The 16,077-nt window shown below is 31.4% G+C and overlaps 1 protein-coding gene across 1 annotated transcript; it reads left to right on the plus strand.

The window, feature by feature from the left end:
* Nucleotides 1-3,758: 3,758 nt before the first annotated feature.
* LOC131625717 (protein ROOT HAIR DEFECTIVE 3 homolog 2-like) lies at nt 3,759-15,035 on the plus strand. Its single transcript, XM_058896558.1, has 22 exons — nt 3,759-4,077; nt 4,396-4,462; nt 4,585-4,687; nt 5,795-5,865; nt 6,634-6,697; nt 6,776-6,841; nt 6,931-6,978; nt 7,069-7,131; nt 7,225-7,281; nt 7,530-7,688; nt 7,799-7,867; nt 7,956-8,047; nt 8,540-8,618; nt 9,695-9,860; nt 10,360-10,484; nt 11,342-11,604; nt 12,200-12,296; nt 12,406-12,576; nt 12,660-12,764; nt 14,070-14,164; nt 14,268-14,364; nt 14,512-15,035. The coding sequence occupies exons 1-22, from the start codon at nt 3,921-3,923 to the stop codon at nt 14,794-14,796; spliced, it is 2,499 nt and encodes an 832-aa protein (XP_058752541.1). The 5' UTR covers nt 3,759-3,920; the 3' UTR covers nt 14,797-15,035.
* The last annotated feature ends 1,042 nt before the right edge of the window (nt 15,036-16,077 follow it).

Raw genomic sequence — 16,077 nt, forward strand, 5'->3', positions numbered from 1 at the left:
GCCTATAATATGTCTCAAACTTATCAAAATCATCAACCTTTCTGATACACATACTTATCACGTTTCATCAATAACCAGGGCCGGCCCTGGCCAGGGCAAGCAGGCCCACAGCCCAGGGCCTCAGAAAATTGGGGGCCTCAATTTTGGGGGTGTAATTAAGAAATTATAATAATGAAAAATAAAATATATATTTATTGGCGAAATTATTTAACAACTTAATGTTTGTAGCTAAGCGGTTTGGTCTGTGTATTGGAAACTTAAGGTTAAATTAACAACTTAGGGGTGTGCAAAATATCCGGTTTTGATGTCCAAATCCATAATCAAACCTAAACCACTTTTAAATATCCGGATATAATTGAATGGTTATTAACCGGTTTAGTTATTAATGGTTTGGTTATCCATTCATATAATCCGGATATAATTAAATGGTTATTAACCGGTTAAATTATTTTGGATTCGGTTATAATCCGGTTATTATCCAACTCCAAATATTTTAATTCTCAAAATATTAATTTTTTTTTTGAAAAAAATATTTTTGAACAAAATAATTTTTAAAACTGAATTTTTTAAAAAAACCGGTTATATAATCATAACTAAATTTATAACCGGTTTTATAACCATTTTTGATTAAAATGTGGTTATGGTTATAAATACAAACCATTTAAATGATTTTAAAATAGTTATGATTTGGTTTTTGAAAATAACCAACCATGCACATCCCTAAGATTAATGGTTCGAATCTTCACTTTCTCCCTATTTTTTAAACTTATATTTTTACATGAATAATATTTTTTAAACTTATATTTTTACATGAATAATATTTTTTTAATGTAAACTAATGTTAAGTAATTATATGAAACTTATATTTTTACATGAATAATATTTTTTCAACGTAAACTAATGTTAAGTAATTATATGGGTTCTAATAAGTAACATTTCTCAAAATTTGATTATAAAATAAATAAATTTTATTTTCAATAATTTTTTATTATAACCCTTATATTCATGTTTTAATATTTATTTATTTATTGTAATATTTATATTTTAATTTTGTGTTCGTGATTTTTTTATTTTAGAGATAAATAAAAAATCAATTTTTTATAAGGGGTCTATTTCTTTTATTTGTCCAGGGCCTCTGAAAATTCGGGACCGGTCCAGTCAATAATCATGATATGTTGTATTTCAATGTTGTTTCCCCAATGAATTAACGATATATTTGACGTTCATTATAACTTTTCTCAATGGTAGTTAAACTCTCTGCATTTTGATCCTTAAATATTATCAATATATTTCTCAGTTTAACCATATTCTTTGCTATGTCACTGGATACATTTCTTATTTATGATTATTTGTTGGTATTTTCGGTCTAAGAAAAGCATGCCAAATTTGAACCACAAGTAAATTTTTAAGCAGTACAACTACGATGTTGTGACTTATGCTTATACCATAGTTTATACGTTTTATAGCGATTTTTAAAATATCTACAAATTAGTTCTAGAGGTTGAAAAATGTTTTAAGGTTTGGGCTGCAAGTAATATAAATAAATGTGATAAAAGTGATAATTTAATTTAAACGACATAATAGTAAAAGTGATAAATACAAATGAGTTGAAAATATAATTGTTTTGAATTGTAAAGTGCATACAAAACAAATGAATTCAAAAGACAAAACTGCTAATGCTAAATTTGCTGAAAATATACGATGGAAGCATGCTTAAAGTTCTTGAAAACTAAAGTCAGTTTCTAGTTAGGAGTAGGCTTTAGAATTTAAGTATTCAACCATTTGTTACTCGTGACACTCTTATTTATATGAAAAATAAACTAGATAAATGTCATTTCACTGACAAACTATGATCATGACAGTTATTTCAATGAGTCAATCTTAGTAGTTCATATGTGGCGAATCGATATACGATCTAAAAATTGCTCTTCCTTAATTGATACTCAGTCAAATTTGTACTCGTTGGTTGGTATTCTGTTGAATGTTGGCTAATAGGTAATATGTGTAAGAAATACCCACTATCTCAATTACCCGTACAAATAAGATGCACTATGAAGTTCATAATTTCATAAACCATGAACTACAAGACAAACATTATATCCATTTAACTCTCGTAGTTAAAACCTTCTAATTTTTCTTCTAGAATCTTGCATTGTTTTGTTGTCTCTTGGCCCTTTGCGACAAGACTAAAGTTTTGTTAGTAACAATAAAATAACCAACCAAAAAGTGAATTACCGGTAAATAGGTCATATAAATCATGGTTGAGAATATTAAATTCTACCGGAAGAGTTCATCTTTCACCATCCACTAACATTATTCCTATCAATCTAAATTTTTACTCACATGTTTAAATTGAAGGAATACTTTTAAATCTCACATGTTTAAGGTTTTCCAAAGTTTATACTTACCACTTCTTACATAATCGAGAATTAGTTTAATCTGTTTTCTTTTTAATTTTACAGTGTGTGTTTTAAACATATACCCCCTCTGTTTTTTATTATAAGTTGTTTTGACATTTTCACACATATTAAGAAAAATAATAATTGTTGTATGAAATAGAGAAATTATAAAACATTTTACTCCCTCTCTCCCAAAATAAGAGTCTTTTTAGCCATAAAAAGTTGTCTCAAAATAATAGTCTCTTTACTTTCCCAATGCATCATTAACTAACTTTTACCAATTTTACCCATTATCTACACTCTTTTCAAGTCATGACAATATATAACAACCAATAGTAATTAAGGGTAATTTTGTAAAATTGTTATCTTTATTAATTCAATCATTACTTTTCTTAATTTGTGTGTAACAAGCTTAAAAGATATTTATTTTGAGACGGAGGTAGTACTAAATTTTCCTTCATTAATTGTATGAGAAAGACAAATTAAAATAATCTAAAGAAAGAGAATAATAAATGCTTAAGGGTATAATAGAAAAAATAGTATTAATGATTCATTGAAATTGTAAAACGACTTATAATAAAACACAGATTTTTTCTCCAAAACGACTTATAATAATAAACGGAGGGAGTAGTTTATAACAACAACGTCATTTTCATTTCCAACTTTTCTAACTCATTTCAATAAATCACCACACCTAGTAAACACTTTGTCAATGATAAATACACCCATTAAATATACTAATTATGCATTTTAAAATTGTACTATTTCGTTAACTACATCAAAGTCTTATTCTTAAATGTCAATTTGATGAAAGAAAAACAATTGTGAAATTGATTGAAACTCATATATTGTTTTACATAATGTGTAAACTATCTTGTCAAATGATTTAGCTAAGATACACAATCTGTAAAACAATAAATATGTCAACTTGTTTCTAAGTATTAAGTATGATAATATAGGTTAAGAAGAATTTGAGTTTTGAGACATCCCTAAACTTAAATTAAGTAAATGTACATGAATCTAGAATTTAGTTTAGGTAAAATCTAATGTTAGAATGTTAAACAACATGAATTTAAGTTCGATTCATAGAAAAAAAAAGAAAAAGACGAAGACACAAAAAATATCCTACACGAATTTTGTTTATTTTACATTACCGTTAATCACCGCCATTAATTTTTAAAAAATATTTTCCTTATATTTTAATTTCTTTAAAAATGATTAAACTCTTTCTAGATCAGTATTAAATTTAAATGTTATCAGATATTTTTTCCAGAGTATTTAAAAAATTCTATATTTTGCTCTAAAAAAAGGTATGGGTTGGTTAATTGAATGTGATTAGCACGTGTAGTTGTAAACCAGTCAAATAGAATAAACCAAAAGAGACTCTTGTATTTTGCTTGGGGCAGCATCTACACAAGAGTCACACCACAATCAAAGAATAGAATATACATACAGTATTTTACTTGCAATACCAAATTCGAGATCCAAATTTCAAAATTCATCATCATCATCATCTTCATCATGGGAGCAACAACCGTTGATTGCTGCGCCACGCAACTCATTGACGGTGACGGAGTCTTCAACGTCTCCGGTCTCGATAATTTCATCAAAACTTCAAATATGGCCTCGTGTGGACTTTCTTACGCCGTCGTTGCTATCATGGGACCGCAGAGTAGCGGTGAGTTTTTTTTTTTTTTTTTTTGAATTCGATTGCTGTTTGTTTGCTGATTTGGATTTAGCTTTTTTTGAGAAGTGATTATTTGTGTAATTATGAACTTGTTGAGTTGGATCGAGAGCTTAATTTTGGTTTGAGTTGGTGATTTAACTGAGAATTAAGTTTCGGTTAGGTTTTTGATTTGATTGAAGTGAAATGTGGCGAGAGTGAAGTTTTATTATTATGCAGTTTTAGTTGATTATTAATTTTGATTTTTTGTAACGGTTATGTGTTTCTGCTGTGTGATCTGAACTTGTGGTTTGATTTTGGTTGTTTGAGCAGGGAAGAGTACTTTGATGAATCATCTTTTCAACACTTCTTTCAGGGAGATGGATGCTTTTAGGGGAAGGTTAGGTTTTTGAATTGATTGAGCTAAGGCTAGAGAAAATAATATTTGAAAGGGAGAGATGAAAACTGAAATCCTGAATGGTTTAATTTTTATGGTTGAATATTGTGGTCATGTTGTTGCAGATCTCAAACTACTAAGGGTATTTGGATGGCTAAGTGTACTGGAATTGAGCCGTGTACTATTGCTATGGATTTAGAGGGTACAGATGGAAGGGAGAGGGGTGAGGTAATAGATTCTATTCTAGATGTTTCTTCATATTGTGCTATAGATATCATTTTATGCTTGATTATCAAATCGAGATTGAAATCGTGAATGAAATCTTGTTATGAATCACAAGATGCATTGCCATTAAAATACATCATTCTTAAATAAAAACAAGTGCATAACAACGTTATAATCTGATAGATCATCTACTCACCTCAAAATGATTCAAGATTCAAGTCATAACAAAGTGGTTTGCCATATAAAATTGAGAGAAAAAGTGGTTGACTACACTAAGTTTACATAGTGATTCATTAGAATGAATTATAATTCACCTAAATTTATCGGAATTCAAGATGAGATTCATGTTCAAAATAGATACACACTAGAGATTGTATTGATTGGATTTAGCTTTGTATTGAATTGAGATATGATTAGCATGTATCATAAGATAATGATAACCATAGTTTTATGTACTAATATTAATTACTACCTCTGTCGCTAAATGTAAGACCCTCTTGAGAAATTTTCTTGACCCTTATAAGACTCTCTTTGAATTTCAACATTAGTTATTTCTTTACAAATATACTTCTATTTATTTTACATTTTTTCCTACAATCAACAATAAATACTATGAGGGGAACCAATTATTTCTCTTGAAGGATTAACTTGTAAAAACAATATCAATTATCAACAAATTTAATACCACCAACAACTTTTTTAATTCCTTTAATTTTGTCAAGAGGGTCATATATTTAGGGACAGAGTTAATAGTTTGGTTTAGTGGTTTATTAGTTATTTTAAGTTGCCTTTAGGATATCAGATAGGACTGACTTGCCAGTATAAGAAAATACTATAAGTTATAATCACGTGTTTAGTGTTGACACATGTTAGTATAGCCAACTTTTAAAAACTTTTTATGGATGTTCTAGCTTCACTTTACTGACTAGCCTGTTTGCATATTTGTCTGTTAAGTGCTATTGACATATTTGATATTATTGAGCTGTTGTATCTCTTATTTGATATTATTGAGCTGTTGTTTCTCTCTTATTTGATGTTATTGAACTGTTGTATCTCTTTGTTTCATGTACATTAGAACTCACTATTGTTTTCTTTCAATTTATATCTCAGGATGATACTGCATTTGAGAAGCAGAGTGCTCTTTTCGCTTTGGCAGTATCCGATATTGTTCTGATAAACATGTAAGTTTTTAGGCCTAGATTGGTGCTTGATAATTGATAAAATGAATGAAATTCTTGGACGATCCTTTAAATTTAGGCTTCATGGTTAGTTATTAAGCAACTTTACTTACAAGTTCCAACATTATTTTTTTTGCAGTCCTTATAGTCTAGCTTGATATAAGTCGAGGTTGAATCACAAATCTTTCTGTCTAACTTGGTATATTTGATGTTCGCAATATTCTTGCTTGTAACTTATATACTTGACAGTTGGGATCATTGACATTGTATACTAGTGATTGTAGGATGAAATTTAGTGTTGTATATTTCATAATACAAGGTGAGGAAGTAGATGATATACATTATGGCATTTTCCTTTTGTATTTTCTGCAGCATTATCCTCTGCACCTTAAAAATCCTTTTTCCTGCTTCCTTTCTTTGGAGCCTAATTAGTTATCAAAATTAATCAGAAACTAGAAACTAAAAGAAGCCTTCTTTTTTGGGTTATCTATGCTTAGAATTGACTTATAGACTTATAGTCTTATACAGACAATTCCATTTTGGACAGCCCTTGAAGATTTTATATTAAGATAAAACTTAAGAATCATTCTATAGATGCTGTTTATGTTAATTATAATGAACCATGTGGATTAATTTTTGACTTGATTTTAAATTCGAAGTTGTCCTAATGATACTATTAGATACATAATCCTTGTACCGAATTGTAATTAGAGAAAAGTAAAAACAGCACATAAGAATTTATATCTAAGTTGTCTTTTATTTTATGGACAGGTGGTGTCATGATATTGGTCGTGAACAAGCAGCCAACAAACCTCTTTTAAAAACAGTTTTTCAGGTAGTTTGCACCCATGAATTTGCCCGTTTAGTATTCAATGTTTAAATTCATACACTTTGACCTTTCTTTTAATTTTAGGTCATGATGCGCCTATTTAGCCCTCGGAAGACAACGTTGCTTTTTGTTATACGTGATAAAACAAAGGTCGATACACTTTATCCTTTATTGAGAATGCGTCCTTCTGTTCTATACTTCTATTCAATGATTTATCACGTTTTTTGCTCTCTACACAGACTCCATTGGAAAATTTGGAGCCTATTCTAAGAGAAGATATTCAAAAGGTGTTTATTTCATTTAATTTATTAGTTTTTCATTTGTCTGGCTTCTTATTTTATTCATCATCAATTTTAAACATGATATGAATTCCTCAGATTTGGGATGCAGTTCCAAAACCTCAAGCTCATGTACACACTCCTCTTAGTGAATTTTTTAATGTAAGAAGATCTATCTATTTCCCCTTTTTCACACGCTTGTTTAATTGTTTATGTATATGATATGGCATATGATTAATGACTCTTAATTTGAAGGTGGAGGTTACTGCTTTGTCAAGCTACGAGGACAAAGAGGATAAATTCAAAGAGGAGGTACCCTTTCAGGAGTTTTTACTGCTTTGTCATGAGTTTTTACTTTGCTTTAAGGAGTTTGTTCTACTTTTCTATTTAATCCTAGAAGGATTTCTAACTCCTATTGCTTCCAAATATGTTTATCCAGATTTACAATTTTTTGGCTATAAATACGCATGCTCATAATGATTTTTTGAAACTATTTCCATCAAAACTTCTTCATCCTGACTTTTGTCTTATTGCAATATCACTTTGTTACTTTCATACAGGTTGCTCAATTACGACAACGTTTCTACCATTCTATAGCACCTGGAGGTCTCGCTGGTGATCGGCGTGGTGTTGTGCCGGCATCTGCTTTTTCTATTAGTGCACAACATATATGGAAAGTCATACGAGAGAACAAGGATCTTGATCTCCCAGCTCATAAGGTTTTTAGTTATCTCATTTTTTGGATTTTACAATGGTTTATCTTCCCAATAATTTGATATTTAGACGCTGCAGTGGTGTGGTTTTCTTATTGATTTGCATTTTATAACAGGTAATGGTTGCAACTGTGCGTTGTGAAGAGATTGCTAATGAAAAACTTGATCTCCTACGTTCCGATAAGGTGTTGATCTATATCTCCTCTACTTTACCCATCTAAGTTGCATCAGTTATTTTAAAAACCAGTCACCATATGAATGAATTTGGCTTAGGGTTGGCTGGAGTTGGAGGAAGCTGTTCAAGTAGGTCCTGTACAAGGCTTTGGGGAAGCGTTGAGCTCCATTATTGACACTTACTTTTCTCTGTAAGTTCCAGATGCTTGTAGACTTAATTATTCATTCTCAAAATAAACCTGTGCTCAGTAGCTACTTGATTTGATGTTTAGTTTCTGAATTAAACCAAAATTTATCCACACCTAATAACTAATGTGTATGTTTATGCGTCAGTAAAGAAGTGTAATAATTTTTGGAATTGAATTGAGATGTTTTTTTCGGCAAAATTCTTTACCTTGTTTGGAGCTTTGTTAAGTTTTGCTTGCAATTGTGTCAAAAGGTATATGTTTGATTGATAAGACTCCCAATAAAAGGAGATAAAATGGGATTCGTTGAATGTGTTACTTTAATATGTATTTGTCCTTGCAAGCTTGTTACTAGTCATTGGAGCCTATAGAGCTATTTGATATTGAGGGTATTTGTTTGACATATAATAGATTTTTTTAATAAATTATTTAATTGTCTCCAAATGTTCCATTTTTTAAATTTTATTTTCATATTGTGATAATCTATGTTTTCAACAGATATGATGAGGAGACGATCTTCTTTGATGAAGCTGTGAGAAAAGCAAAACGGAAGCAATTGGAATCAAATGCATTGGATGTAAGGCTTTATTCATATTTAGTTTTGGCTTATGATCCATTTGGACTGAATTTTGATAAACACAACCTTCTTTTAAAACATCACACAAACTTAAATAAGTACTTTTTTTAAAAATTTAAATAACTATTTTGGGTATAGAGAAGTGCAGAAGTACACCTGGGTGCAGAATAAAAACATCTTAAAAAAACCCAATATGGAAAACAGAGCCAAAGAGGCTTAAAGTTGAAACTATCAGAAATGGAACTCCTTAATAACATGCTTTGCAGAGTACCAAACAAAAGGCTATCAACACAATACTGCTGCCTTCAAATTTTCGGGGCAAGTGGACCCACTTGATAATTGGTTCTTCTAGTCTTGGAATAAAATGACATTGACACCCACCAATTCGAATAAGAAAAAATATCCTGAACCATTTTCAGGTTTGGTAGCTATAATCCCACTTGTCTGGGCACCAGTTGACTTCCTTAATGTAGCTTGCTGCCCACCTCCTCAAATAGTCTCTTGTTGCTTCTGATGATATCCTCTCTCCTCCACCAGATCCGGAGACAAAAAAACTGTGGGGTGCTTTGCTTTAGCCTTTAGGGGATACCACCAGAAAGACATTCCCAACTTGTTGATTCCTAGTAGCATCCCAACTCGTCGATTCATGCTACCTTTCCCTGATTCTGTAGCACAATATTCCATAAGCCTAAGTTTAGAGTAAATGAGTACAAATACAAATATATATCATCGATAATGAAGCAATATTCTGTTCAACATGCACTTGCTTTGCTTGGTTATTGATCTGAAAAAATAGCAAACAACCACCTAGGATTCTGCTGAAATATTATTGGCAAGAGATTTTGAAGGGAGAGTATGTACGTGAAGGACCTGTGGGTATATTATATAAAGGAAAAACACTTTTCTTTAATTGAAATATGTGTCTAAATATTTTAAAATATTATGTATTATGTGTTCTAAAATATTCTCGGAATCTGAATATAATGGCCTATGATAATGCCTTGAAAATTGTATCCTAGATCTTTCTTAAATTATAAACTTTTCACTTAAGTTTTGTTTTTGCTTCAACTTTTCAGATAGTGCATCCTGCTTATACAACAATGATAGGGCTTCTACGCTCTAAAGCTTTAGATGATTTTAAGACTAAGCTGGATCAATCACTAAACAATGGAGAAGGATTTGCTTCATCTGTTCAAACATTGACTCATTCTATTTTGCTCGAGTTTGATAAAGGATCTGCTGGTAATAATCAGATAGGATTCTTCATAGTGGCATATACATTTTCTTAAATTTATATCAGGTGTCATATGGCCATTCCCAAGTGACTTTATTATTTTTACTTTACACTATTTATACATTTTCTGTGTAATGTGGTATGAATTTCATTATTTAATCTTAAGCAGAATCTTTAGGAATTTATGAATCTTCAATTTCATAGATATAGAAAGTCTGGCTCTTGATTTGCTTTTATAGGTGTGCTATTTTTTTTCGTGGTCATATATAAATAAAAGGAAAGAAAAAACATTACCACCTTTGTACCAGTCTTTCTTCATCTTAGAATTCATGATATAAATCGTTCATTCATAACATGTCTTTGTTAACTTTCTTTAAAGGAGCACATTCTCTCTTGCATGGTTTTACTTCGTATGGAGTTGTTAATTTGCCTTAGTCATCATGTAAACTGTTTTCTACAAATGCTCATTCTTATTTGTTTTGTTTTATCAATATTTGCATTTTTCAGATGCTTCTGTAAGGCAGGCTAATTGGGGCGCTTCAAAACTGCGAGATAAGCTTCGTCGTGATATTGATTCACATGCTTTATCTGTGCGCAATGCAAAATTATTGGAGATAACAACTAATTTTGAGGTAATAATATTGTTGTCGGTACAATCATCATCAAAATACTTTTCCACTATTTGGGCTGGGTACATGTATCAAATGATGGGCATTGATGCCTGACCATTAAGCTTTGAATCTCTCTTAGGCTGTAAGCTATAGGCTAGTTGATAGCTTATATATCTGGGAAGTTAGTCAATTGAAATCAAATTGTTCAGTAAAATTAACTATTTAATTAAGTGATAAAGATAAAATGGCATGAAAGGAATTGTTTATTTAAAACTCTTTACATAAATTCTTTGTATTATGTGTGTGTGTATACACATTATTTGTTTAATCTCATTCTTAAATATATTTATTAAATTAAATAGATAAAATGACATATTTATAGTTATGCTATAAATTTGTTTCAATAATAATTATACTATAAGCTTATATGCTATTGGGTAAAAATGTTTCTTCGAGGAGTATCTAAAAAAGGCTATAGGCTGGTGAGATAAACTAGTTTACAGAACACTTTTCTTTTGATCAAACAAGCTTCTAAGCTAGTCCATTAAGTTATAAGCTAGCTTCTTGAACTTACCATACAGAGCCTTAGTAGTTTGACCTTTTGTTTCTCTTGATCTTCTCTACTATCAATTGGACTGCTCTCTATTAAGTAACCTTCTTTACATTACACAGACTTCTGTAAGTCGTTCCTACATGTCTAAATCACCTAAAATAAGACTCTAGCATCTTTCTACACGAACTATTCCAACTTTCTCTCTAATGATATTGTTACTAAAACTGCATTGTTGTCAATATTTTAGATTAATTGGTTGAGTAGAGGAATGTATTATTAGTATCTGCAATATCTTTGTCAACTACTAAACCATATCCTTTTGCAGAAACAACTGGCCAAGGCATTGGCTGAGCCTGTAGAGTCTCTCTTTGAAGCAGGAGGAAAGGACACGTGGCTTTCAGTAAGAAGACTTCTTAAACATGAAACTGAAGCTGCTGTATCAGAATTTTTAGACCGCATTGCTGGTTTTGAGCTGGATGAAGAAACTGTTGAAAAAATGCAACAAGGCTTAAGAGATTACGCTAGAAAATTGGTGGAGAATAAAGCACGAGAAGAAGCTGGAAAGGTTCTGATTCGCATGAAAGATAGGTAATATTGTTGAAAAGATATCTACAGTCATTCATTTGCTTAATATGGTAGAACTGAACAATTAACGGAATAAAAAGGGAGTAAAGTTTGGTCGGTTTTAAAGTTTGGGAACTCGAGATTTGTACTACTACTGATAGTCTACTATCTTTGTATTCATTGTTGTCTTTTGTTGGAATAGAATGCTAGAAGCACAAGTTGCTATAGGTTTTTATTTTAGGGAAAAGTTGTTTGGGTGTTATAATTTGTTCATTGAATGTGTGCTTTCTAAGCATTTCTTTGTAAGGCATGCAGAGAAACAGAGATTTGCACTTAAAACTTGTTAAAAGCAGTAGAGAGAAACACAACATTTGTGGAAACATTGAAAAAACCTTGCTTTAAATGATATAATAATGGTAAAGGTTTTGGAATCTTAGCTGATCCACGAAATGAGATAATGTTTGATTGTTAGTTATTTACATTTGTTTATTTTGGAGGGTGCCCTTTATTGTACTTGTACCTTTTCTGTTATGATGAAATAAATTGCACTATTCCAGGTGGATGTTATTAATTTTCTGATTTAGTTTTGCGGCTTACTGTTTTCTATAATAATTTTCAGGTTCTCTACAGTGTTTAATCATGACAATGATTCACTCCCTAGAGTTTGGACTGGGAAGGAAGATATCAGAGCTATTACAAAAGATGCTCGCTCTGCGGTAATTGATAGCTAGTTCAATGAATCTTTCAACTCGCTCATACTTGAAATTATATTGTAAACAACACTCTTTTTAATCACCATGTAAAATATGTTTTGCCATGCAACAGTCTCTGAAACTTCTATCGGATATGGCTGCTATACGCTTGGATGAGAAGCCAGATCTAATTGACAGAGTACTTCAGTTGTCTCTCATAAACAAAACCAGTGCTGCAACATCTACCCAGTATACAGACAGAGAAGCTTCTGTGGATCCACTGGCTTCAAGCACGTGGGAGGAGGTACTATATTGTGTGTGATATTTGTGCTTCTACTAATGTTGCTGTCAGAGTTTTTTTTTATGTGAGAATCTATATAAATGCAGGTTTCTCCTGAAGATATACTTATCTCTCCAGTGCAGTGCAAGTCTTTGTGGAGACAATTTCAAGGTGAAACTGAGTATACAATTACACAAGCTATTGCAGCTCAGGTAAAACCATTAGATTACTTTCCTGTCTATGTTTTCTGCTTTTCTTTTAATAATTGAATTTGTCTGCAGTTTTGGCAAACTTCTCTGCAGTTAGAGATATAAAACTATTTATATGCTTTAGCCTAACAGAATAAGCTCTTGCGATAAACAGTACTTATTGACATATTAATAGAGCTTCTATGATCAGGTGGTTAGGAGCTTGATCCATACCACCCCTATTATCGAAACTAAGGTTAAATTCAATGTAGAGTGGGCGTAGACTTTGTACACGCTTCAGGTGAAAAAAGCTTGTAAGTGAGGGAAGTGCGTTAGAACTTTTTGGGGAGTTGGTTAATGACAATGTACAAAAATGAAGTCATTATTACCACCTAGTTAATATTTTGGCTAAAATTGGAAGCTATATAAATTATGTGCTTTATGTATACTCTGACAAGAGGTAAAAGCTGAAGAGGAGACCAATAATGAATATGCACTTCATAACCATGTGTATCATGATATTTTGGTGGATGCAAGAATTCTTTATACAGCCAAACCAATTGATATGGCTATTGGTTGTTATATTATTGCTTTTGGATTAAAACTTTATCCAGTAATTTCAGAATCCTGAAAACCTTATAATTTTCTAAAGCCTTAACAAACAAATTTGCAACAAAATGGGAATCAAAATCCTTATTTACAAATTTTAGATACAAAAACAGAAATGCAATTAATGCAACATTTAATGCTCATGCAAGTCCAATTATCCGTGCAAGCAATCTTTGTTAACAAACTTGTTTTGAAGGCCTTGTTCTATAAAATATGTGAAATTTTGTGGTTGAAAATAATAAACTGTTGATTGTCTTGTCCGTCTTGAGCAATGTTTTCAAAACTAAACCAGAAGTTGTACTTGCAAAGTTCAGTTTTTGATTCGGCTGGCTTAAGTAGTTAAATATTTAAATTTTAGGTTGAATTGGATTATTGAACTAGATTCATAGCTGATTCATGGTCAAATCAGTCAATCCGGTTTAGTATTTATAACATTGGTCTTAAGGTTTTGATCCTTCTATCCTTTGCTGTTACTTTCTGATTTTGTTCCACTTTCATGATAAAACCGGTTTGGTTTGATTATTTCTAGCTGGTAATATGAGAATGGTGCAAGCTACTAGATTTCGGTTTTTTTCCCATTCATTAACACTTGTTTAACTCTCTGCTGTATGCTACACTTTTTTTTTTAAATGCATTCTTGTCCTTTCTCTCTGCCTTGTAACAAATCTGATTTGGGACATACTAACAAATTTGCTATTTGCTTTTTTGTTCTGGATTCAGGAGGCCTACAAACGAAATAACAATTGGTTACCTCCTGCATGGACAATGGTGGCATTGGCAATATTTGGTTTCAATGAATTTATGATGCTTTTAAAGTAAATACCACTTTCAATGTTGAATTGGGATATTTTATTTTTTTGTATTTTATGACTCTTGTTCCATCAATTTCATAATTACATCTTACTGATTCTGAAACAGAAACCCTCTCCTCATATTGGGTTTATTTGTTGCCTATCTACTCGGGAAGGCACTTTGGGTACAAATGGACGTAGCTGGAGAGTTTCGACATGGCACTGTGAGTAAATTGATTTTTCTCTTCCTTCTTTCTTACTATTTTCGAAAATTTCTTGTGATCGCTTTTTCTGTACACCTGTTAGAGGCACAAAATTCATCATGACTTGCACTGTTTTATTTTTCCTACTTGTGCATATTTCGTTCACAGCTGCCTGGGATACTGTCAATTTCGTCAAAGGTTTTTCCCACAGTTATGAACCTTCTTAAACGTCTTGCGGAAGAAGCTCAGGGGAATCCAGCACCTGAAGCAACGGAACAACATCGTTCAGATTCTCAGATATTCAAAAGTCAAGCGCAAACACCTGACTCAGTACCAAGCTCAATCTCCAATTCGGCTCTATCTAGTGTTGGCTCATCTAATGATGACAGTGAATTCTCAACCACAAACTTGTTACAGAGGCAAAGAACAAACGTTTCTGAAGCTGAATTATGATCATGGTAATTTACATTAAAGAAGGTCGGCATCATATTATAATATGCACGTCTTAGTTGCTTTGAGGGATCAGTTTTGTATTTTACATCTATATATTTTGCTTATCTTATTTACTGTAACGTGTAAATTATATGATAATATGAAGAACCCCTATTTGGGTTCTGCTCTGATAATCTTACTAGGGTTCTGTTCTGATAATTTCATCTTTGCCAAATTTGAATCTTTCCACAATTTTGATAGCTTTCAGATTTCTAAATAAACATTTATTTTCTCTTGCAAATAAAAAAAAGAAGAAAAACAAATACTTATTTTGCTAAGAATAAACTAAAAACTTTAGTGATATTGAAAAAGTACTAATCTCAAAAACATTGTCTAGTTAACAACTTAACAACACTATCTGCATCTTTAAATTCACATTTTGCAATAGACAAATATTATAGACAAAGTAGATGTTACATATTTGAGGTAGAATTACTTATTTAATTTTATTTTCTATGAAGAAATACTAGCAACTTTTATCAATTTTTATTTTCTATGAAGAGTGAAGTCCCTCACAAAAAATTGTAAAGGTCAGAGAAAAAAAAAGTCCCTCGAGTTCTGAATAGTTTCTGAGAAAAAAAAAAGTCCCTATTAAATTACTTACAAAATTTAACCGAGTCATGTTAGTCTCTCTAATATTTTTTTCAAACAATTTTTTTTTTACTTTTGAACCGTGACTGGACCCAGTGAAGACTCATTTTAGTTCCTCAAAAAAGGGAGAGTCCAAATTAGTCCCTGAGAAAAAAAAAGTCTCTATTTAATCCCTTATAAAATTTAACTGAGCCACGTTAGTCCCTCTTTTAATATTTTTTTCAAACGATTTTTTTCGTATTTTTAAACTATGACTGGACTTGACAAGATAGACCTGCTTTCAGAAATTGAGTACGGGTCAGAGGAATTCCTTTGCACATGATCTTCAGAGTCTAAGTTTCCACAGAAGCTGAGTTCCCTAGAAGTGAGACATTAAAATCTTATCATTCAGAATTTGAGTCATCAATTCTGATCTTTCATAATCTGAGTCTCAAGCTTCTCTTCATATGTTCCTATCAGAGTCAGAGTCCGATAAATTCTTTGACTAATGATCCTGCACACTTGAACATATTCTAGTGTATCTAATTGTTCATTAAACAATTTGTTATCATCAAAAATTAAGTGATATGGTATAAACCAATTTTCTTCTAACATACCATGTGTATTATTTTTGCCACAAGTATTATTTACAAAAGCAAGAAATTATCCTAA

This window comes from Vicia villosa, unplaced genomic scaffold, assembly GCF_029867415.1.
Source record: "Vicia villosa cultivar HV-30 ecotype Madison, WI unplaced genomic scaffold, Vvil1.0 ctg.000233F_1_1, whole genome shotgun sequence".
NCBI classification, from domain to species: Eukaryota; Viridiplantae; Streptophyta; class Magnoliopsida; order Fabales; family Fabaceae; genus Vicia; species Vicia villosa.

Coding starts and splice junctions, on each gene's coding strand:
- LOC131625717 (XM_058896558.1), top strand. CDS start 3,921: ATGGGAGCAACAACCGTTGATTGCTGCGCCACGCAACTCATTGACGGT. Junction 4,688..5,794: donor ATGGAAGGGAGAGGGGTGAG/GTAATAGATTCT, acceptor TTTATATCTCAG/GATGATACTGCATTTGAGAA. Junction 7,689..7,798: donor TTGATCTCCCAGCTCATAAG/GTTTTTAGTTAT, acceptor ATTTTATAACAG/GTAATGGTTGCAACTGTGCG.